This window comes from Labrus mixtus, chromosome 8, assembly GCF_963584025.1.
Source record: "Labrus mixtus chromosome 8, fLabMix1.1, whole genome shotgun sequence".
Lineage (NCBI taxonomy): Eukaryota > Metazoa > Chordata > Actinopteri > Labriformes > Labridae > Labrus > Labrus mixtus.
In genome coordinates, this window is record NC_083619.1 from 7612530 (window position 1) to 7638352 (window position 25823).

General features: G+C 41.8%; 1 protein-coding gene across 3 annotated transcripts in view; it reads right to left on the reverse strand.

Moving 5' to 3' along the window:
* Window positions 1-25823, reverse strand: part of carmil3 (capping protein regulator and myosin 1 linker 3) — a 98539-nt gene that overhangs the window by 71528 nt on the left and 1188 nt on the right. For all 3 annotated transcript variants that reach the window (XM_061044004.1, XM_061044005.1, XM_061044003.1), the window contains exons 2-8: window positions 22413-22507; window positions 9827-9877; window positions 8229-8288; window positions 8021-8142; window positions 3141-3235; window positions 2643-2713; window positions 2406-2479 (exon numbers count right to left, since the gene is read on the reverse strand). In XM_061044004.1, the coding sequence (XP_060899987.1) occupies window positions 2406-2479; window positions 2643-2713; window positions 3141-3235; window positions 8021-8142; window positions 8229-8288; window positions 9827-9877; window positions 22413-22507 (568 nt within the window). The remainder of the gene's footprint in view (window positions 1-2405; window positions 2480-2642; window positions 2714-3140; window positions 3236-8020; window positions 8143-8228; window positions 8289-9826; window positions 9878-22412; window positions 22508-25823) is intronic.

The window sequence follows — 25823 nt, forward strand, 5'->3', positions numbered from 1 at the left end:
CCCTCAACATTTTGCCCTGGGAGGGTCTAGTTAGACAAACAGCGACTCTAATGTCAGATCAGACGAGGACTGGCAGATGACAAGATGCATCGTACATTCTGAGAAACATGTTTCCAAAATGTCATGATGCAAAATGAAGAGGAAAACCAGAGAGTTGTCAGTTCTCTGACAATGATTTGCTGTGCGTCTGCAGTCTAGCACAATAGATTTAAAATAAAACAACTGTGATGTTTGAGTGTTAGATTTCATCCTCAGTTGTGATTCCCAAAGACTTCAGTGCTGGTTGAAAGCTGCGTTCATTGTTTGAAATTGCAAATGGGTTTCAAGTAGCATGTCCCATGACATGAGCATCAGCCAGTGGGGGCAGCAAACACAAAAGAACAGCTTGTGTAACTTTTGCAAATGCACTCACAGAAACTGAGCTCCCATAGTAAACAACGCTGCATAGATTAGTGCAACACAGTCACATCACAGTCATGATTAAGTCACACCATATGTCTTTATATTTTTGTGAATGAATTAGTGTCATTATGGTTTCTCCTCGCTGTGCTGACATAGTGGCATTGTTACAAATAGAACTGTGCCACGAGAGCAGAGTAAAGCTCCAGGTCTGAATTACATTAACACACAGAAGTGAAGCCTTTAGGCACATTGTACATTCAATACCTCCGGGGTAAAGAATTAGTATGACATAACTCGTGCAATACTCAAGCCAAAATGGGAAGTTCTGTGGGAATGCAGTAAGTTAAAAGTGGAATACATGACCACACAGAGAGGCGTGTTATACAAAACGTCAATCTGAGCTGCAAAATTAGCATGTGCACAATTTGACCAAACTTCTAGCCAACCATGAAATCTCACTCACAGCCTGTGTCATCTGTTAACCATCTCACTGAAACGACCTGCTCACTTTACATCATGCTGCTTATTACGTAACAAAAAAATAATTTGCTACAAAATGATGATTAAGAAATTATTACGTTGATTTAAAAATAATGAATTTCTTCTGCTCAACAAATAGTTTTTTGTAATCTACAGTCACAGCTGCGTCCATAGCGACGGTTAACTCTGCATGTTTCTTTAAATGAGCTGTGCGATCTGAGGACTGATGGGTGCCCTGTGCACAGCCGTGCGACTCATGCAGCCGTGTGATCTGTTTAAGGTTACTTCATGTGCTATATTCAGTTTTGCACATTTATCAATGCAGACGGTTTTTAGTCTCCTTTCCACTTTTCCCCGTTGTTTTTGCATCCTTTTTTTCTCTTCCCATAGTTAACCCAGACAACGTCAAATTAACCAGCTTACTTTCTGCGGACTGATATGATTGCAGTTGCTCCTCCAGAGTCTGTGATTTCGAGCCTCGTCCCTAACAACAGCCTGCTCTTCAGAGTAATGGTTTGTTCCTCTCAACAACTGCCTGCTTTCGAGGAATAGAAGACTGTTGCTATGGGTAATTAGCCAATCAGAATCATGTTTTTATTACAACCATGTAATAAAGTGTAATAGTGATGGATTCCCTGGTTTTGACCTTGCATTAGGAGGATTCTATTTTGTCTCTCTCTCTCTCTCTCTCTCTCTCTCTCTCTCTCTCTCTCTCTCTTCACATTAAAAGCACATCAGAGCACCTTTATTCAAGACCCTGCAGACCAACATGTGTTTCATCAAAAATCTGTGTGTGAAAAGAGGATCTCATTAAATGAAAGGCTACTGCTAAAAAAAACAGGCCAACATTAATAGAAAATGGTTCACGTCCAATGTGCTGAAGGGGTGATGTTTATCTGCCCTAACTTGAAATCTAAAATAAATGTGTCTATGTATTGAATATTTTTGACAGTGGTTTGGAAACAAATTGTGGTCGAATTTCTGGCTGCCAAAAGTGTGCTTTTTTCACTTGAAACCTATTGCATACATGAACGTAATAAGGCCATTCAGCTGAGTAGGTGTTTCACTGTCTCCGGACCGGTCTGGATTTTAATAAAAGCCCCTTAAACAGAAAAGATTTAACGGTGGCTGCAGAACACTTCTGGCAAAGCATCTCACAGGAGAATGCCAAGTGTTTGGTTTCATCTGTGGGTAACAATCTGACTGCTACAAAACCAAGAAGATTAGATAAAACCACTTTATTTTAAGTTGTTAATTTTCTTTCTGTTCCTTTAATGCTCCCTGACGCAGTTTTGAACACCCTTTAATTAGTGCTGAAAGTCTGCACTTTACACTAATTTATATGAAGTTTTCATTTCAAACCAATGAGCTTGAGCACAAAGCCGATACACACCCACACTCAGACTGCATTGAATACTGCTGCAGTCTAAGTTTGGCCCAAGTTAATTGTGCCTCTCCAATCAGTGCATGCTGGTGTGCTGTAATCAGCCTGGGTGTGGTTAAGATGTCAGTAACTGTGTCACCTGCTGTCGAGATGGCTGAAATCCAGCAGATTGAACTCTCGGTTGTCCTGAGAGTGGTAGATTGTGTCAACGTCCTGAGCAGAGAAAACAGGGAGCGAGAGAAGAGACGAAAGATGAGAAAACAGAGAGTAACGGTAAACAGAACAGACAAAACAAAGGAGGACAAAAGAGTGGAGTATAAACAAGGAAACACAACAAACAGGAGTGTTTTTGTACAGCCTGCACATTGTTCCTCACCCACTGCACTTCTTCTTTGCAGCCAATTCCATTGTAGTCACAAAGAGCTGCATAGGTCTCAGAAAAACCTCCTAAAAGACAGAGAGAAGGCAACAAATCAATCCAGACCAGACCATAACAGTTCAGAAATAACAAGGAAGAAGGAATGAAGCAGGGAAGAGGATGTTTAAAGGGATGTGGAGAACGAGTGTGGGCTGAGATGAAAGAAAAAATCAGGGAAGAAACGAGTAACAGATAGTCAGCAGTGAGAGCGAGAGAGAGAGAGAGAGAGAGGCTGTAAATATTGAGGTGAGATGAAAGTGTTGCACCATGAAACAGCTCTTCTTGTAGATTAATGGGATTACTAGCAGAAAGAGAGTGAATCCAGCAACTTTGGTCTTCTGACCCACTTAAAGATTAGTCTCCAAAATGATTTGGTGTGAGTCAGTGTAACGGACTCTGACTCAACTGTACCAATGTCTGTTTGCTGAGATGTAGGCAGAAACATAGCAGACTTACCGCACGTTTTCTGGGGATCTACTGAGGATTCAGAGTTGGGTGAAAACTTGTGACTTCCATCAGTCAGGTCTCCCTCTGCTCGACAAATAGGAGGACTGGAATAAAAAGAGGAAGAGAGGAGGTTCAAAGAGAAGAGTCAACCGTCAACTCATTAAAGCTGTTCCAAGCCGTAGTTGAGCTTAAAGGAAGAATGTGTGATATTTTACACAGCAGAAATCAAGTATATCCTGCAAATGTCTCTCTGAGTCATGACTGTCTACAATGAGAGAGAAGTGTGAGTCCCGCCAGCTACTGTTGTCTAATACTTGTTAACATCATGTTTACATGGCGTCCCGGCCTTGCGTATAAAGTTGTTTTAGTCAAGGACGAGAGAAATTAAGAAAAACATACTCACAGCTTATTTGGATGTCACATATGTGTTTTTAGATCACGGTCATTCTGTGTCAATTTATGTTCAATATGAAGCTATGAGTTAACCAAAATGTGCTAACATTAGCCTGCTAACACAACAATGCAGGATACAGGCAATTGCAGCTCGAGCAAAGGACATTTTTGTCCGCCGCTTGCTCTTAATGGTGCTTAGTTATGGTGTGTTCGTGCGAATGTGAGTGGAGAGGGGTTAGAGGTGTGTTGCAGGAGGAAAATGGAGGCTTCAGTATAGTGGAGGTGTCGCCAAACAGCAGTTTCTTTGTGCTGGTGCTCTAGGGCGACATCTACTGGATCAAAAAGTCGCAAATTGCTCCATTTATGTTCAGTTCAGCATGCTAAAATGCTGACAGTGACAACGCTGATCAGGTATCATGTTAAGTAGGGATGTTCCTTGCAACTTTTTTTCACTGTGGATTAAACGTAAATTTAAAGTCAGACTAGTCGAAAAGTAAGAAAACACTCAGAAACAGTCTAAAGTACAACTGATTTAACATGGCTAATCATTCTCCAGCAACACCTACCGTATGTGTAGCCTATTTAAGTGTTATTAGAGACATTTCATCTCATTCTTCAGTAATGAAATTACATCCTACTTTTAATGCCGCTGAGATGTGTGGCATTTAGCTACATGCATTACCCCGCAGGTAAACAATGTCACATTGGTTTGCCCAGTGATGCTAACATTAGCAGTGCTAGCTCCTACCAACATACGTTCAATAAAAGTGGTTACACTTCACTCTTTCTGAGTGGTTATATACATGTTAACCTGCGCCACTCCTACAAGATGCCATCTGTCCAATTGAGCCTAGCATGAAGAGCATTTAACCAGAGCTACAGCCCCTGCTAGTGGTGAGTAGCTGCATTACAGCTTCGGCACAAGATCTAACCAACATTGTTGGCCTACATTATGAAGTATATTATTAAGTAAATTAATTAGTTAAACAAACTAGTAGTTCTGCTGCCAACTAGAGAGGGTGACATTGTTTAATCATGTCGTCAAACTAATCATGCACATACCTAATGGAGACCATTTTCATAATCTGAGTTTAGAAAGTTGGTATGCTGTATTTAGCTTTTTACACGAGTACAGCTGAAACAGATCAGACGGGCAGAATGATAGTTATGCCATCACTAAACAAAATGGACTAATAACAATTTTGAACGGCTTACAGGATCATTGATTTGATCAGATTTCCATCTATGTTCCAAATGTCCCTGCTTGGGCGAAAGCAGAGGAAAAGATGTGATTTAAAGATGCTGCTTAAAGTGGAATGAATATTGAAGTGCTGATGTTCTGATAACAGCAGGAAGTTATTGTAGTTTTGCCTGCTGACATGGCCATCTTATAAACAAGATCAGTTTTTGCAGCAGTACTGTTAACAAATAGTTCATGTTTGTAATAAAACAACATACAATACAGCAGGAAATATACAGTAAGCATTGCAGGAGCGAAGGGGAGAGGGTCTGTGGAAGAGTTTAGGAATGTGATGCTAACTCATAGTCAGCATCAGAAGCAGCCCGGCTGTCTCGATTTAGCCTGAGGGGTGGCCCACAGTGTCAGACTTTGAAAACCAGTGCACTAACAGAATAAAAGTCACCAGATCACCAGATCAAGTGGACAGACCTGACAGACTGGCAGTGAAAGCCTCAGAGCCACTCCGCAGGCATGACTGATAATGTATCATCTTCAATATCTATATTTTCAGGATGGGCACTTTATTTGATTTCAGATGAAAGCAATGTTTGATTAGAATAACTCTGATCCCAATTACTGCTGGGGGGGAATAAAGACGGTAAATATTAAGCTTCTCCTCCCTTGGCTGCTACCTCTGAAGCGCCCTTTAGCAAGGCACTGAACTCCCAGCTGCATTAAGTGGAGCTGTTCAGAGCCCAAGAGACAGAATATTGGTACAAGGCCGAGTACAACCCTCCCATTCCCTGCAAAGACTCCTCCTGCAGGTTCTAAATTGATATATATTTTCAGACAGCTTAATGAATGAGGCTACCAGAAGGGTCTTAACCAGATTCAGAACCAGATTTAGCCTCTGTCTAAAAAACAAAGGACAGTGGCATAATATTTTTTCAATATGACAACATAATCTTATCTGTGTTGGCAGGACGCTAGCTTGAGGCTAACTTGTTTATCGTTTGTTACTGCCAAGGGTGGAACAAAATATCAATACTCATGTGGAACAATAATCAAATTGCTGCTGCAAAATGTTAATATTTGAATTTAAAAAAAAAAAACAGAAACAACAATCAGCGTTCTAAACTGATTTTGTGAGCTGCCGAACTGACTCACCGCCGCGTCATGTCTACTTCATGTTTCCTCACGGTGACGCTTCTGACATAAATGAGAGCACCGTGAAGATGACAGCAGGATAAAAGAAGAAGAAGACAGCGGTATAACTTCATGATAGAAGGTGAAACTGACACCAAATTGCAGTGAACCAATAAATGAATCCTGCACTTTAATTTTTTGTGGAATTTTGTATTTGCATATCAGTACTTCAAATATCGAGATGTGTAAAAGTCTATAGGCAATATATAAATTATCCCACAATCCCTGTATCATCATATTATCCTTATCATGGGCATCATACCATGTGCGGTACTGTACCGGATATTACCATACCGTTCATTTCCATACAGTACAGCGCTGGTCGTATATTATCAAATCATATATTATATCACATCATATTGAATCATGTCACATCACATAAGTGACAAAACTAGAGCCCGACCCATATTAGATTTTTAGGGCCGATATCGATATTAGGAAGTGAAAAAAATCTGTTACCAATATATCGCCCAATGTCTTTCTTAGGTCTCTAAAGATAGATAGATATATATATCCTAATGATATATAATGAAGACAAGATGGTAACTCAAATGGAAAGTAACTGCGCATGTACATGCATCACCGCTTGAAACTCTGGAGAGTGATAATGTTTTAATCCATACAGCACACTCTGCTGGTGACAGCCAGAAAGAGAACTGCTAGCGTGATACAATGAAACTCAAATGAAATGTTATTTAACTGGTGAATAAATCCAGTAATATGAGAGCATATCAGAGCTGTGATACAATTAGCCAATACCGAGAGTCACTTGCTATGCTAATATCGGCTGATAATAGCGGCTGGCCGATTAATCGGTCAGGCTCTAAAACTGCTTATGCCATTCACTTGGAAATAAAAAATGATCAGAAATGACACACATCGGTAAACTGTAGCCCTGTGATAATGTCTGATGCTGCTGCTTGTATTACATGAAAACAGATAAATATTCCCAGGCTTAAAGGTTGCTCTACTTCAAATATCTCTTTGATAAAAACTGTCCAGTAAGCAGAAAAGAGTACAGACTGGGATCACAAAGTAAATACTGTTTTTGTACATAATACTGGGCTGTACTTGCTTTGGCTTTTTGATAGGATTACAACACTATACTGTTTCATTCTACACACACACACACTATCCTTAATCCCATTTGTCAAGAAATCATACATAACACCTAACCACATCCATGACCTTAATCCCCACCTTATCTCCACAATCATCATCCGCCAGTGGAGCCTGTGTATGTGAACGTTGTCCTGATACTATCTGCATTATGTACTCTGATACAGCGGCACCAATCAGTTACAAGGCTGCACAATAAACCCGCAACAATGGTCCTCCATCTACACACCCCATCTCCAGCAGACAAACACACACATACACAGTCTTTATTCTCTTTAAATGTTCTCACTGGAAGCAATCATCCGCTTTGGCCCTAATGGAAAAGAGCCATTCGGAGAGATGATAGAGTGCGGTGATAGCCTTGTGTAGGTCAATTGTCGGAGCACGGTCAATCCCACTGCTCTTACAAATTGAAGATGAGACCCGAGAGAGAGAGGAGGATAAACTCTGTTGGCTTTTCTGCTCACCCATACATTCACATGACCGTGGGACAAACATGTCCAGGGTTTGACTTAAACTCTTATCAGGCTTTTCTTTCGCTCGTGTTGTCCTCAGAGAATGCAAAGGACGAACTACTGCGGAAGAATGACTTTTTGACTGGAGGACGGAGTCTATGGCTCCATAAGTGTCTGTGTGTTCTGTTACTCGATGCTTATTCTAAATAAGCTGCTTTAAAAGGAAAAAAAAAGGCAACACAATGCCTTCAGGTAACAGCCTACTCAGTGTCAGATGGCTGATTTAATCCTGGTGATTGCTGGGTGTTAAAGTCTACTCTGACACAGAAATGGGTTGGATGCAAACTACTACAGCAATACGAGAATGCTTTTGGCTGCTGAGGAGGAAAGCTGCCCCAAAGTGAAGCTGCCAACTTGCCAACGCACTGTCGAGTGCTGTTAACGTCGGCCAACTCGTCTTCGCTCCTCAGCACACACAACAACTAAACAAAAGACTTGTTTCTCTGCTAGAGGGGAGGCTGCTGGGAGATGCTTACGCATAAATGGAGTTGTTGAAGACTCGGGAGAGGGCGTAGTTGATGTGGCTGACCACGTGATCCAGCTGGTCCTGGGTCTGCAATCTTAGGGAATAGGTAGTCTTGTCTGTATCGATGATAACCTGTAAATAGACATGGCAGTTTGTCAATAGTGGTGCGTTATGCAGTTGTTAAATCCAAAGGTAAAGAGTTCAAATTCAGCTGTCACCTGGTATTCTTGATAGGTGTTCATTGCTCGGATTTCCAAGAAGTTGAAGGTGACCTCCACCTGAAAACATCAGTAACATGTTACTGTGGGTAACACTGATGCATTTCTATTTTGCATCAACTTTACTGTTCTGTCTGCTTCGTGTTAAGATCACAATGAAGTCACAGCAGAAACATCACATTAAAAGAAGTCAGATTGGGCCAAACACTTGAGCTGTCCGAACATCATAAATATTTGAATCAAATCCTGAGGATGGAGAAAATGAAGACTAACAGTAAACTTATTACTCTGTTTGTTGTAAACATGTACTGCGAAACCTGTTTTTTATTGAGTATTCACAACTGTTTGGATTAGCACCGTTTCTTTTCCAACTATTTGCTTGTTCACTTCTAATCTAGCTACTGACAGAGTAGGTAAACAACCCATGGGAGCTATAAAGCTGTTATTTATTTAAATTTACGGCATGTGCAAATGAGGAAGAGCTGAAATCTAATGTTCGCTAATGTTAGCCACGTTAATGCTACATGCGTCTTATGGACCTGCAGACCTCTTGCTGACAGGGAGAACTTTCTGCTCACGGTGATTTGGTAGATGGTGAATTAAGTTGACTTTATGGATAGAATATTATAAAAGCTGTTTTTAAGAGCTGTCTAATATTTAAACTGTTATAAGATAACTTCTGTTGTTACTTGGCACTGTACAAAAAATGATGGACTTAGATATCAAATAGAAACAACACTGTTCCACTTTAATAAAGAAATTAAGCATTTGAACTGTTACAGCCTGCATGACTGATTTATCACTTGTGCTTGAAGTGGGAGAATTGTTCCAGATTGTTTCCGATCTGAAGGCAGAAACTACAATAAGCTTGTCTTATAAGATGAAGTTAGTAGTGTTGTTACTACTCCAGAATTTTAAACTTAGATATGATACTAGCAAGAATCAAATGATATCAACACCGGTCTCGTTACCACAGCAACTAAATGTAAGTCCTCAGCCCCTAATAGTGGGTTAAAAAACTGGGCACATTGTTTAAATTCTGCAAATACATTGCCAACTTATTTGCACAATTTAGACAGTGCTCTCTCTCTTTGGCTCATTGCAGCTTTGGTTTAATAATATGACTGAAGATCTGCAGTTGTTTTAAAGCTTCAGCACTTTGGCATTCAAAGGATCATTAAATAACAAAGATTGTCTTTTGAAACAGGTGGTATCGAAGTTTGACACCCTTAGTGTTTAGACGATTTGGGAAATACATTTATTCATGCAGAGGGGTGGATTGTTGGAATCAAGAGTGGTCTTTATTTTTGCATCAAACTCTTGCCAAGAAAGAATGAGGACAAGAAGTGTGTTTCCCAAAAAGTCAAACTATTGCTTCACTAACTTCATTCCCCCTGCCACCTCGTCGTCTCCATTGTAATGGTTGTCATCACTCTTATCACTCTACAACATCACCACAGTCATCATTGTCATGTCCTCACTCCTGCTCTGAAAGTCTGCTACTTTCTTTGTCACATCTCTTGCGATTTCACCGTGAGATCAAAGCTGGCAAGTGAAAGCCGTAAAAAATTCCACTGAGAGCGTGGGGGAACATTTACCTTGGTGGGCACTTTGACAGCGAAGAGATACAGCCTCCATGTTGCCAGGACCTGAGGGGAGAACACATTCATTTTTTTTGTCACAAAGCAGGAAATGCAAAATGCTAATCGCAGCAAAAAATAGCACGGCACAAACACCCCATAAAGAGAGCAAATCATCTCTGCGGCTCATCTCTGCGGCTCATCCTAGCGGCTCGTAAGTCATGCTAAGCACTCCAGACATTAGCCAGCTAATGACGATAGCGCGTGTGAGCGTGTGTGTGTGTAAGAAATATGATGGGGAGAATGGGAGTCGGATGACAGTCCGATTCATTGGGCTAAGTTGTGTTGATGGAACTAAGTAGCACTTATTCAACAGATGCTTCATTATGTCAGAGAGGAAACTAATGGAGAGATAACGGGGAGGATGAGGACAAAGAAGACATGAAGAGTAAGCAAAAAAAAGGTGTGCATATGCCAAAAGAAAAGAATTACCATTTAAAAGTGTCTGGGGTGAAGTAAGAGAAGGAAAAAAAGTGAATAAATTCAAATGTGCCTATGTAATTAATCTCATTCATAATTCAAATGTCTATCATTAGCATACCTTGTGCATGCATTGTGCATCTCTATCTCTCCCCACCTCTTCCTCTAAGTCTGGGCCACACTTTACTTTTGCACTTTTTCAGCCGGCTTTCAAACTCCAATCTCATCCTGCCCATATTTCCAACCCTTGCATCCTGTCATTCCTCTGATTTCTCTCTTCATCGCCATGGAAATCTGTTCATTTTCCCTGTCTTCTTCCTTAATCCCTAATCCCCCCCCCACACACATCTCCCGTGAGCCAGGGTGCCCTGTCTGGTTTTGCTCCCGCCTTAACACCTCTCTCCATCTCCTCCTGCCCTCGCCCTGCCTCCCTACCCCCCTGCTTTCTCTCAATTCCCCTGTCTCCTTTCCCCGTTTCAGTTTTTTCTATTCTTTTTCTGCTCTGTCGCTTTCAATTCCTCAAGGCCTCCCTGTGCTGAATGGCTAATGGCGCCCTGCTGAGTGGCGTCGAGAGGAAGAAAGAAAATGAAACGTACAAAGACAGAAAGAGAGAGAGAGGGAGAGAGGAAGAGGGAGTGATAGCGGAGGCGATTGGAAGGACAGAGACACCAGATTTCCCTCCTGATAATGAAGTCTTCAGATACCACACCAACTCCTGGCAAAGCTGGCCTCGCAGATCAGCCCTGCGCCTTAACTATACAGACATCCATAACAGACTCCCGCTGAGGCACGACAGGGGAGAGGGAGAGGAATGAAAACAAGAGACTAAAAAAGAGGAGACAGAATGATACCACCACCAAGGGAAAGAAAAAAAAAATCGCCGCACTAAGCTGGTGGAAGGGCCTTCGCTGAGGATTGTTAGTCCAATCACAGCTCTTTGACAAGTTTGAAAACTCTGTTATATAAATCTAGAAAGGAGCGGGGGATGTGTGATGGGACCTTGAGGCACACTGGAAGAGGAAAAGGAGAGAAAAAAAGGGAGTTGAGTGAGAAATATACTGTGAGAAAAATGAAAGTCAGAAACATCTCCTCCCTTCAAAAAGCTGACAGAAGGTCTCATCATGTCAACAGAGGCATCAATAATGCAGGCTCTCTGACAGGGGCCAATTAGATCGTCTGATGCTGAACAAGGCCTCTTGCATATGTTGCTCCTCTCTTTATATCATTTATAGCCTTGTTAACTATTATTAGTAGTGGTGCAACGGATCAGAATAGTCACGGGTCAGACAGGATCACAGATTTTTGTCACAGATAGGAAAGATATTTATAACATAACTTTTCTTCTCCTCACTGCAAATCATAATGCATCTCCATGATTCAAAGCCTGAGTAACGTTACCTATCTGTTACTGCAGGGGGCTTTGTAGTCCCACCGATTGCTTGCTGTTCAACCTAACTTTCAGTCTACCTATCGACAAGTTAACAGCTGGTTTTAAGTCTCTTGACAAACTGTTACATAGCACTCATCCTTAAAAAATTCACCCCTGTACAGCATATGCCGATCAAGACCTTTTTCAAACCAGGCGGTAAACATGTTAAGTTCTGCTGTAAAAACTGGCTTTTTTGAACGGGGTGTGTATGCAACTTCTGATGCTTTTGCAGTTGGCCTCAAGCCATGATGATAGTTGTTTCCGGACCAGACAGTTCTGGGGACTTTTTGGAGGAGGAACTATCCACTAGGGAGTTCCCTGAGAGCTACACAGCCTGAGGACTTTTTCTTCTGTCTGCATTCGCACCGCCATGGTACCTACTCTGAAGCAGGAGCTAAAAAGCTTCCTTTAAACGGGGTTCTAGGAACTTAAATAGTTCCTGCGGTGCGAAACACTAAAAAGGGGGGGATGGTTCCAACAGTTCCTAGAACTATGATGAAGTTCTAAGGTCTGAAAACGCCTATGGACTAAAATCAACATGCACCACTAAATTTTAGAGACAACACTCAACACTGTTACATTTTGACTACTCAGATGGGGCAGGTGCAGCAGAGCGGGACAGAATAAGTGATATCTATTTGATATAAATGACATTTTGGATACAAGGTTTGAGCTTGAGCGTGTCATTGCAGCAACGTCTCCCTTCACTCACTACGACCACTCATTTCTTTATTTTATCTTTGATTTTTAAGTTGTGCTTAAATGGTTTCTGTCCCAAGTTTCACAGATGTCTAAATGGAACAGATGTGTTGAGATTTAAGATCAACTCAGCTGTCTATAATGGCCACATAACAGCTCATGCTCCACTTGCTACACAAAGCCTATTCATGCACAGATTAGATAAACTAACTGCAGTTAGTGTGTGCCATGTGTAACAATGTGAAAATCTACTTATTTGTCATTACAGAGCCTGAACGAGCACAAATGGAGGACTGAACCTGACACTGCTTTCACCACATGTTGGATTAGCAGTATCAAGTTAGCCAAATCAAACTGGTGGTAAGCCAGTATCTGAACTCTGCCAAGAATAGATTTTTGAGGATTCAAATACCTCTCTTTAGAGAGCAGGGATTTGGTCTCTTACTGTTCCTAAAGAGCAACAGACAGACGAGTCCGTCAGTCTATAACTGATTTAGTGTTAGCATTCAATATCGATCTTGAAAGGAAACCTTGTATTCTGTAGTAGACGCTAAAAGGGTGACTGTCTGTGAGCTGTCAAGACGGACATGTTGGATTTCTTCAGCTCTACATGTCTGACATGACTTATTTGGTTTAAAATTAAACAGAGGTTCAATCCACTTCAACAAATTCTTTTTTTTTGGCGAGACTTCTGCTGGAAAAATCTGATACGATTTTTTATTACCCCAAATCAGAAGTCAAAAATAAGTGGTTCTCCAGCCTCATGCTGGAGGGAGTGTGGCATGGTCTCGGCAGACTGTCTACATGTTTTTTGGTCTTGGTCCACGTCTTGAGCCCTTCTGGAAAGATGTGAAACTATTAATCGCAGAGACTCTGAACATTACATTGGATTTCTCTTTCACATCCCTCTACCTCGGGAAAATTCCAGAAGGTCTTGGTAAAAAGGACATATACCTTTTAAAGATTCTTATGGTGGCAAGTAAAAAAGCGATTACTAAATGTTGGCTTCAGAGGAACCCTCCTACCATGAGACTTTTGAGGAACGTTGTGAATTCCATCAGCTTTATGGAAAAAATGACTTCTGTCCTGCGACTTCAAAAGGAGAAGGGAGAAGAATATTGGAGAAAGTGGGATTTATACAAAGATAAAGACTCGTAAATATATCTTGTTTCATTAGAATGTACCATCCATTATGTACTGTACTTGTGCCTTTTACAATCTTGTATTTGATCTTATTCATACTGTCGTGCCCAAGTTCTCACTTGTTCTGTATTTCTTGTAAAACAAAAACGAAAAATAAAGTATAAAAAAATAATAATAATTAAACAGAGGTGGACTTCATAATCAGTTCATTATTTTGGATGTACAGTTCAGAATGTATATTTAAATATCCAGGTAATTAGTGATCATCACTAAATGAAAATGTAGGGAACTAGTGTGGTTTTCTAGATAGAGGTTAAATTTGTACCTCACTTTAAGTGTGATCAATAGGAAGTACTTTTGCCCTGAGATTTTTCATAAGAATAAAACATAATTACAACTATCTAATCAGAAAAATTCACGCCTATTATCTATTTTGCAGTATTTTTTTTGATCCCCTTGACAATCCTGGCTCACACGGCACATGAATAACTATCTAAAATGACTGAGGTTTTTCTTAAGTAGACAAAATTATTTCCTTTGGAGGCCAAATTGATAAATTATCCAGCACTTTATTTTAATTGGCATAAAATCCTGAGCTTAAGCCAAAGCCCATTAGCTATAACCTAGTTATTTTTTCTCCTTATGTGGAATTCTGGGAATTTTCTTTTCAGCAGATCAATCGGAAATCCAAATCCAAAAAGCCCCACAGAGATTCGATTTCCGCCCTGGAAATCCTCATGAGACATGATGGTCAAATGTTTTGACCTGGTCAGCCGAGGACACGACAGGTGACGATCAGACAAAGTGATGAGCAAGGGAGGAGAGGGAAGGACTAGGAGGAAGATGATGGGATGTCTGGATACAGAGGTGCCCTTGCTGTGGCTGCACACTGTCAGAATCTGCAGTTCAAAGAATCAACCAGCTGTTTAGCCCCTGAAGGCAGAGCGGGAATGTGTGTCATACAGAGGGAGTGTGTGTACAGTACAGCATGAAAACAACTTATGTATCTCTTTGTGGACGTGTGTGTGTTTGCGTGCACACGCGGCTGAAAGGGGTAAAGGGCGGGGGGCTTATATTAATCATAAGCTGCCAGGCTCTGGGTCTCGCACTTCAAACGAGATGGTGCAAATCAAAGTGTGCTCTGGGTTGTGTGTGTGTGCGGTGTGTGTGCGTGCGTGTTGCAGCGCTGCCTCAGAGGGTACAAGCCAAGGATCAGTGCCAGATTTGGCCGCCTGCGGATATTTCTGGCTCAACCACAAGGGCATTTTAAACACACACATATACACACATACACACACACACACACAGGAACTTCACACAGCAGGAAATCAGAAACATACATTCCGATACATCGGACATGCTAGTACAACACACAAACTTTGTTTTTCCCTGTATGATATTTTTTTTGCTAAACTGGCTTTGGACTACACTCTCCTGTCACTCTCACTCTCTAGATGTCTCTCACACACACGCACACACACATGCACACGCACATGCACACCCACCATCACTGAAGTTAACCCAGCATCACAAGAACACAACCCTGCCATCAGTCAATCTGTCAGCTTACGCATGTGCGTGCGTGCGTGCGTGCGTGCGTGCGTGCGTGCGTGCGTGCGTGCGTGCGTGCGTGCGTGCGTGTGTGTGGTGCGTGTGTGTGTGTGGGTGACAGACTGGGGTTTGGAAGCACAGATGCCCCAGGTCCTGCTCTTTAAGTGGACTTTGGAGTGGCTGAAAGAGAGAGAGAGGGATGGAGGGAAACATGGAGAGCACAAAAACACATCCTGTTCCAGATTTTCTCATAAAAACTGAATCCAAAACATCTAAATCAAAGAGATGGCAGGGGAAGCGCTCTGATGGATAATGAGTAAAGTGTTGTAGAGTTCTAGAGACAGAAGATAGAAAAGGGATGGAGGATGTAAGATGAGAAATGGTGGTTGAAGAGTGGGTAAGATTGGGTGAAAGGGCTGAGAGGAAACAACAGAATGAGAAAATAAAATGTAAAAAGTGTGCAAATGTGAGAGTGGGGGGATAAGTGAGTGTGGGAGAGGCCAAATGGATGAGGGGAGAGAGGAGACGGGTTGATGCGGGAGGATGAGGACAATGAGAGCGAGGAAGGAAAGGGAGAGAGGGAAATGAATAGGATGGAGAGATAAAACAGAGGCGGAGATACTTTGAGTTTCCTCTTAGCCCTGAAATACACACACACACACTTCACTCTACTCATGGGGGAAGAGGGAAGGTCAGCAGTCACACTTCAGAGCCTCTCCGCCATAGGCTACCAACATGTGTTATGATAATCAAAAGAAAGCGCAGTCCTAATTACAGCACTGAGCGCTCGCCACGCACCGTCAGATGCTAAATCCCAGACCCTCGCAGAGAAAATGACTCCGAGCTGAGCCTCTCACAGCGAAAAGCTATGAAAGGGAAAAAGTGGATGATGCAGTGGTAATGTTCGCCATTACGCAAGCATATTACTCCAAAAAAAAATGAAAGTGTTGTTGAGAGGCTGGAAGAATTGCAGATTTTGCTGCTAGCGCCATCCGTCTGCTTTGCTGCTTTTGTATTCAGCTTTTTCGTCGCAGTCCAACGCACAGCTGGAGTCCCTGCTACAAAGTGTCATCTGAACTAAAAAGCGAGGCCCAGTTTCACCATTTCTAAATACAACATTTCATTATGTAATTCAGTGAATGCGTTATGCTTCTTACTTTGTTTACCACCAAGCCACATCTTGGTTGCTCAAAACTCAAGTAGTTCAAAGGAGTGATAAAAAATAAAATGGCTCAATTTTAGCTTTGTGATCATGTATTCATTGTCCTGCAGGCTCCGCCGTCTAAATCAGGCACAATGACAACTAAAAAAAAAAACAACATTGGAATATAAACTGGGACAGTGAGAGTAAAAACATCCTCCTTCCCTCAATCGCTTCCTTCTGGTTTCCTTTTAGTGTTGGCATTTTGGATTGTGACTGTCTTTGCTAGAGGCTTAGAAGACCCAAACTCTGCATAGGGCCGTTAGTATTTTGGCTCTTTGTGCTGTTTACAAAAAAGATTAAAAAAGGATTTCATCCATCAATGCAAGACAAGTAACTCTTACATCTTACGTTTCGGACATATGTGTGAGAACAGAACTCATGACTGTGAAGATCAAAAGATCCTGCACCATCAATCAGCCAACACATGCACATTATTTATCACACACACTGACACAACTGTAGGACACACATAAAGCCAAAGTAGAGATGTACACATTATACATGTGTATGACGCTGTGTGCTGAATCCAATAGGGATGTAACTGTGTTATGTAAGAGATAAGTTTAAAAAAAGTGTTATATATGATAAATGATCTTGCCTTTTTTACCGCCTTACACCAAGGTTACATCATTTCCTGTTTAGATTACAAACCAGCTTAAATTTTCTAAAGCAAGCAAAAGTTACTGCTGCTAGGCTGTAAGGTTAGTGGAGTGAATGAAAACAGATGAGAGCATGATCAGCAGTGAGAAAAAGTCTTGCATTGAATGGTTACAACCCTAGAGGCAAACTTTGAAAAGTAGGTGAATCAATGTCTGCAACATCCGGGGCATAGGACGCACTTTTAATACCTTTTGTTTCAGCAAAAAGTTAGCTGCGTCTTATACACCAGTACTATTCTGTTTTTTAAAGTCATTCTAACTTCTGGGTTACTTCATGAAAGATGTGTCTATGGATAAGGCATTTTTTTCCAGGTATGAACAGTTAAAGTTCCATAAGCTATTTACTGAATGAAATCAAAAAATGATCTTAGTACATCATCAGACATGAAGGAATTAGCTATGTTAAAGTGCTGGCTTCTCTGACAACAACGCAGCAGCCAGTATGCCCTCTTCCTAAGCTTCGATTCCGGTCCTGAATAGTCTATTTTTGTTTTCGCCCCTCGGTTTTAAAAGGTAAACAGCAAAACCAACAGGTGTTGCAGCGATGGAAGCGAGCAAGGGAACTGGTTGATATAACTGATTCTACCCGACCTCTCTGTATTTTTTTTAATAAGCCCCATGACAAGATACGTGGTATAACTAGGATGAATATTGGAGATGCTTTTGAAAAATGGAGAGAGGTTAGAACGCAGGGTTTCAAGACTGCAGAAGAGCTGGTGTATTACTGAAGCTTCTGTGTCCACAACATGGCAACCTAGTGCATGAACATAGACTCTAGGGGCGAGGGGGACACAGCTCTCTCCAATCTCTTTGAACTGCAGCTCCCATTTTTAAACACTACATTTCAGAGTTACATATTGCTCCTTTAAGTAGTGTTTCTTTAATCAATAGGTCATGAAGCTGACTTTATTTATCGATTCATAAATATATAAAAAGATGAGAAAAAAAAGCCACATTTATTTATTTTTGAAGTCTTCTGAAGGGTTAAAGGAAACTGCAGTGTGCTGGCTTTATGGGCTGCACAATGAAGAAGATATCTGGAAGATCCAGGTAATTTAGTCCATCTGTTTTGGATTTATGCCACTCTAAGCAGCAACAGGCCCCTGCATCCAACACTGAATCCAGGCCTTTTCCATCCAGGAGGCTTGTGCCTATTTCGTTTTCAATATGTGAGCCTCTATTTGTCCAGCAGGATTTCTATTTAAATATTCTGAGTCTTCAAACTCCAGTTATATACCAAGGATTACATCATCAGGGACATTCTAAAGATTAAGGAGCTCCCTGCACAGAAACTAGAAAGTTTTTTACAGGATGACAAGTGCAACTCATGATGAGTAACTTAACGTCTCAGTGCCACTTCAACGTCAGTGGTCTTATTTAAACACTCTAACAGTGAAAGTTTGGACTAACAACCTCTAAAATACCTCGGGGTCTGGACAAATCAGTTAGGCAGTGATGTTGTTAACACCAGACAGATCCCTTAATAACAGAAGCAATTTAACAATCCCAAAGAGGGAGAGAAAATTCAATAATTAAAAAAGATACCGAACAAAAAGATTGAAAACACCAGTTCATTCAAACAAAGATAAAATACCCAAAGGAGTACAACAAACAAAGAAACTGGAGAGAAAAAATTAAGTGCACAAATTAAAAGAAAAAACAAAGAAGAAACAGAAACAAAAAAAACAAGGACAAACAGGTGAAAGTGAATGAGATGGGGTTGGACACACATGGATGGAAGAAGTCTCAAAGTGAGAAGAAGATAATGATTAACTATCAACATGAAGCAGAGCTGAAAACACAATGAGCTTAAAACTGCATCTGCTTATTTAGTCCCAACACGCTCAGTTAGCTGTTATACATCCACATTATTAAGTGACAACTGCAACATTTTAAAGTTCAACTGATTCTATTTGCAAGGTTTAGCACACAAACACAAGTGGCTCTCGGGGGGGCTCTTTACAGTCTGTCCATGAAAACCTCCAAAGACCATAAAAAAGCAACACAGGAGGCTCACTCTGCAGAGCAGAGTACAGAGCAGAGTACAGAGAAGAAAGGAGTAGCAGTCATTGGATGAAGAGTTGGTCTGGTAAGTGGTTAAGGTAGTACTACTGAAACATTCATTCAAACGACTGTGTAGAGCACTAGTACATCTTGTTTGTTTGCAGGGCTGCATTTAGCTGTCATTTTTGTTTGTGGCTATTCTGCTTTTTTTTTTTTGTCTTCACAGAACTCAAAGTTGGCTGCCACTGGAGCTGGGGTGGGGCTGTGTCTCAGGTAGCTGCCTGCTGCCACACTGCCATAATGCTCTACTACCTGCACAGTGCACATATGGCATCTCATAGCGTCGACAGGTTTTACAGTGTTTTGATCTTGAATATTGTGATAAAGTTGTATGTAGGCTGTTTCATGTTAAACTCACATATAACCATTTTACCAGAGCAATGCTTAACCAGCACAGGTATGTGGACATTAACCTGCAAGAAGAGCTGAACACTGGTGGTGCTAGCAATGCTAACGCTAGCCACACTCTGCACAGCTATTGAAAATGGTTTACTAGCAGACACTGTGATCCCGTCTTTATACTTGCATTTAATTGACATGGAAATTAGTCGGCAGGAAGATCCCCAGATATTACCCAAGTAAAGGCTCATAAATATACATCCAGTTTATCAACAAGTCGATTAAAATTGACTGAAAGAATTGATTTGATTTGCGTCTGGTACCAATAAAGTAGAGAGTAGTAAAGTAAATAAATAGGCTTGTCCATAAATGACTTGAAGTGATTTATGTAAAGAATGAAAGCAACTTTAAATGAATTGCTGAACATAAATCATTGTTACAGACCACTTCCACCAACTTTCTAAGTAGTAGCCCTGCCGTGGAAATCCTGAAACAGACACACCCACCGAGCAGGCAACCACACTCAGATCTTCAAACTCTGCACTGCTAACTCAACCTCAAATCTCAGCCCGACTCGAGTCTCACGAGTGGGACTTCCGTGTAATCCTAAGAATCTAAGTGGAAGTAAGTGTCTGAAGCACCCGAGTGTGCTCTGGACTGTCAAACTGTGGCAATCTCAGCCAGTAATAGGCACATTATTAGGTGGGAGCGAGGGAACCGTGGAGTCCACTGAGGAGAAAGCGGAGAGGCTGATCACGATAAATAAGTAGCGGAAGAACCAAATCGGCAACTGGGGCATCACAACACAGCAGAGATTTCCTCCCCTCCTCCCTCCCCTCGCTCCTCCCTGAATTCGCTTTCCTCTTGTGGGGTGCCCTCGCCTCGTCTTCCATCACACCCAGCCGCCCACTCCTCCCCCCTCCTATCTCTCTCCCTCTCAGCCTTTGAAGATGCTTTGTTTTCCTACTTGCGTCTAATCTTCAAATAGAGTGATCTAATAATGGCCGTGAGAGTGTGTACGCGGGCAGCTTCTGATGCACTGAACCATGCGTGCTTGTGTGGATGCCTGCTGCACATGTCAAGCTGTACGCATGATTTTTGTGTGTCTGTGTACATTTATGTGTGTTTGTGCATGTCTGCCTTACTGGAAACACACATGGTGATGCTCCCCAATGCATTGCCTAGGGTGCCGTTTGGATGTCATGCTGGGCCCTCCCTGTGTCTGTCTGAGATATGGGGGGTTAGGGGGACACAACCCTATGTGTGAGTTTATGTGTGTGTGTGTGTTTGTGTGTGTGTGTGTGTGTGTGTGTGTGTGTGTGTGTGTGTGTGTGTGTGTGTGTGTGTGTGTCACAGCATGATGGCTGGTGTAGTCAACACACACAGACAGTTGGATACCAGCAGTCTCCGCAGGGAAAAGGGGGGGAAAAAGAAGGAGCAAGATGTAGAACAAAGACTTTCATACAGTTAACACAAAATTGAAATGAAATGCTACAAAAAAAAACGTATTTTAACGTGATAAACAAACCAAAAGGAACCGAGATGAAAGCCTTTGATCCTGTTCAGTTTGTACCTGCTGAATCTATGCGAGCCGTGACATGTGTGGATCCACATGAAAGGGAGGATAAAGGTGCAGGAATGCCTTGCACAAACCTTCAGATTTCAAAAACAATATTCCACCTCTGTATTAGTAAGCAACCCTAAAATATTCCACTTTCTCCAAGTACCGTGTAAGACATTTTCAAGCATGAGTGAATATCATGTCCACAATACCTAGAGACTGAAACAAACAGTCTATTTACAAACTCCCTCATCTGTTCACCCTTCCTACATCCAAACAAATTCATCCATTAGAGTGAAAAGATTGCCTTTTAGAGGGGGAGACCTTGACAACGAGCTAGAATGAATGCTAACATCCATCTCGTCTGTCTTCCCTTGGAAGAATTTGGAGCAGCAGCAGCAGCAGCAGCAGCCAAGGCCCATTTGGATAGTAAAAAAAACTCTCATAAGGCAAGAGATCTAATTGAATTGCCTCTGATGGAAAGAAGAGCTCAATACCCTTTTACAGGTTGGAGTCAAGATGGAGGGAAGAGGGAAGGGCAGAAAGGGGAGAGTCAAAGGGAGACAAAGTGAGAGGCGAGCGGTGTGGTGGCGCTGAAAGGGGGGAAGGAGGGTGATGACGGGGTGGAGGATAATTGGGATGGACAGATAAGGAGGGAGGGAGGGAGGAAACAAAGAGACCAGATGACAAAAATAGAGGGGGGGGGGGGGGTGGTTATGATGGAGATGGATGGAGGCGAGGGTAGGGAGGAGGACTAATAGCAGAGACGGAGAACCGAAACAAGTACTGATTAATAGTTTTGATTGGCTTATCAGCGTGTCCTTTTTCTGGTCCTCAGGGGCGGAAATGAGCTCGCACAGCGAAGTGAGAAACTGATCAGTCATTAATGCGGCTGACAGTTTGAAGATTTCTCAATAACAGAGGTGGCCTTGGCTCGCACACACTCCTTTAACTCATCACAGGCTGCCCACACACCCTCTGGCGCGCACACACACACACACACACACACAGCCTCCTTCTTCAAAGGAAAAAACAACAATAACTGATGCCTCTGAACGTACACCATGTCAGACTTACACACACACAGCAAACTCTCGCCTGTGGCATTAAGGCCATCCTGCCACATCTAATAAACTCTAAGGATTGACTCAGTGGGCCATGGCAGGGTGTCCACTCTGCTCTTCTTAGGCAGCATCTGTCTTAAGCCTGATTCTCAACACGTCTGCTGTTGTGTGTCTCAGGATGCGTAATCCGTGACTTCTTATGGCTCTTTCAATTTGTCCCAATTAACGTCCATCGATTGCCCATTTTGTCTGCAAGGAGCCGTCGCCTGTCTGCTTCATATTCAGCACCTCGCACGGTAAGACACTTTCACTTTAACAATGAATATCTCTTTCAGATGACCTGGTGTGACAGCAGACAGGGGGGGAGGAGGAGGGAGGGGGGGGGTGTGCGAGGGTGTTGGCATCTCTCACCAGAATTCTGTCCTCTGTTTTGCCGCTCCTCGTGTCCTGCTTGATGGCTCGCACAAACTTAATGGCCTGCTTGTCCAGCACCTTCCTGATGCTCTCTGAGGGGAGAAAAGGGGGAGAAAACAGGAGAGTTAATTACATAACGTAAACACATAACAGAATGAAAAGCACTGCCCTCAGATGCACTCAGGAAAGCTGTAAAAAGCTTTTAACGGAGAAACTAATAAATTCAAATATGCAGCTGGGAAATAAATGGAAGGAGAACCCTGACTGGAGGGATGCACTGATTCTTTTTATCCCTTTATACCTCACTGCATGGCTCAAGGAGGGGTCGTTCCCTTATGTGTAAGGTAACATGATGTCACTACAAATTACCTGCTAACTTGAAAAAAATATAGATTATTTTACTGAAACAAATTAACACAGCTTAAAAAAGGCATAATGGTGAAAAGATGGAAAATAACAGTTGATAGAAAAGATGACTATTAAGCACAAGGGGTTACAGTGGAAACAAAACGCCCTTGACAGTCTAGTACAACTTTGTAAAAGTGAAATTATTGAATTTTATAACAGCGGTGACTGAAAAGCGGATTTTATTGGACAAGGCTGACACCCAATCTGCTTAATAAGGTCAGTAACTTTGCTAAAGAAGCATATTGGATCTATAACAGCCATGTTCGAATACCTGCGGGAGAGTTTGGAATGAGACAGCCCCCTCCTCCACCACCATCATTTCCACACCAAGAACAGTTGGCTCTGACACATGGTCTTTTTCAGCAGAGAGAATAAAAAGGTCAAGGATGAATTGTCAGGCGCAACATTTTAGCCCACACGGACATGAAGTGATCAGAAAAGGTTCGTACAGTTCTAATAGAAAAAGGGAAAATTCTGCTGCTGATGCCATACAAGCAGATGGATTGACAAATAGGCAGATCTGAAACAATTTGTGGGTCAATTGTTTATTCAATCGTCAGCAAGTTAATGCAACTATTTTGATTGTTTACTGATCATTTAAAGCTCCTGTTAGGCATTTACTGGTGATTCAATAGACTGAAATGAATACTGATGCCTCTTTCTGACCTACAAAATCAAAACAGACCATCAGGGAGAAGATTCATAATTTCTTTATAATTGTTTTATATTCCTTTCACACCTGCCGTGGGGAAAGTGTTAGACGAGTAAAATATCAACATCCTGCATAAAGAGAATTTTCACATTTTTTCCATGCCAAATTTTCATTGTGGGTGCACTTTAGAAATAAGAAACACAAAAGATAAGATAGGTATGGAGCTCCTGAAGTCCCAAAAACTATTAAAATGTATATATCTTGAGCGCACAAGATTTGTTTTTTTACTTTTTGGTACTTCAGGGGTTCCGTACATAAGGATTCTTTGAATTTGATTGGACATTATATGTTCATAGTAGGGGTGGAAATCATCAGTAGGGAGGCCCCATGGTATTATATTATCACGATTCCTGAATCACGATACGATATTATTGCGATTTCAAACGTTTTCAGATATGCTGAGAATTGCAACCATGTAGAAGGCTGCATGAACTTCACAACCTGAACTGTTAGTATTTCAGACTTAACCGAACACAAATACATTCAATTGCAGTAATTTTCAATAATGCAACTTGTTCAAAATGAATTGTGCAACCCCTTCAAGCATATTTGCTATTAATATAATAGAAATATCGATACTTGGCGGCCATGAGACGATACAATATTGGCACACAAAATATCGTGATACTTAGCTGTATCAATTTTTTCCCCCATGTCTAGTTCACAGGATCATATCCGTAAAGACATTGTTCTTCTTTTTCAAAAAGTCGCCAAAATCTGCGCAACCAATAAGTTCCTCACAGGAGCTTTGAGTTTGTTTTATGCAAAAATGGAAATAATGTAGTGTGATCTGCCTGAGACTTTTACATGTTTGCTGTAATTATTGGTCAAATGTTTTAGGAAACTGGACATCTTTGGGTGTTTGAATGCTGATTGGACAGGCAAGCAACTTGAAACCTCCTGGTTAACGAGAAAATCTTTCCAGGTTTTGGGTAGAGCACCTCTTCATATAGCTGCTTTTCAACTGTGCAGATGTGAAGATGGAGAGAAGTGGGTTTAACAGAACTCTCATCTATGCTTGAGGCTCGAGCCCACAGCCCCCACTAAGGTATCAACACTATAACAGATATGGCAGGTCACACTAAAGATAAAAACTAAACTAAACGTCTGCAGCCTAGTTGAAATGTGCATAATGAAGAAGATATCTCTAGATTGGCAATATCGTTCTCGATCCTTTTTTCAGCCCATCTTGAGTCCAATGTGCAAAGTTCAATGAGAGGAGCGCTCATTTCATTCAGTACTGAAGCCGTCCTGCAGGATTTCACTGGCCACACAAACCTTAGACACTTAATGTTGGGTGTTTTTAACTTCGTCACCCACCAGTAACTTTGCGCTGATATAGTTACTTCTGGTTGTAAAGTAACTGTTCTTTGATTTATGGCAGTAGGAGGTGACTTTTCTTGGAAGTTGTCATAAAGCACTGAATCAGAATCTTGGCTATCTGAAAGCTTTTGTTTAATATAAATTGGAAATGGACTTGAGCTTGTATATTGCTTTTCTAGTCTTCAGACTCCTCAAAGTGCTTTTACACCGCAGGTCACACCTACACATTCAGTCATACACATGCATACGCCGCCGAGGCAGCGGGAGCAACTCAGGGTGAAGCGTCTTGCTCAAGGACACATCGGACATGTTGCTGTAGTCGCTGCGTCTCTACCAACTGAGCCACAGCCGCCCCAATATCTGCTATGCAAAACAATCTACAGTATTTGAATATAGCTGTGTATAAGAATAGTTCCCGGTAGCGCAGTAAAATCCCCGCTGAGATAATGATGATGCCGTCAATGTGATTCAGCTTAAGGACAGAATGGTAGCTTCTTTTTAAGGACAGCCACACAGGGATAACAGTCACAGAAACATGAAGACAGTTACAAAGACACAAACATGAGGACAGAAAACAACACACACACACACACACACACACACACACACACACACACACAAACACACGTATCCTCTAGCTGAAAAAGACTCTTAACTGGGCTATTTTTAGCCTCAGAGAAAGAAAATGACAGCCTGGCTCCTCTCATTGGAACCGACCACTAGATGCAGGGCTGCCTTCTTTAGGGGCCTCTGCTCCACCTCAGCACACAACTGAACCCGCTGAGGCTCACTGATCCGCACCGGAGGCCTCCTCCATTTACATCTTCTCCTCCACAACCACCAGCATAATGCAACCTGCTCTTCGCAAACAGAATGTCAACCTATATCCTCAGACTGTGAAAACGCGCACATATGCCTGCAAGCTTTGTGTGATATTCACTTTTCAGGCTAAATGTGAGCCCACC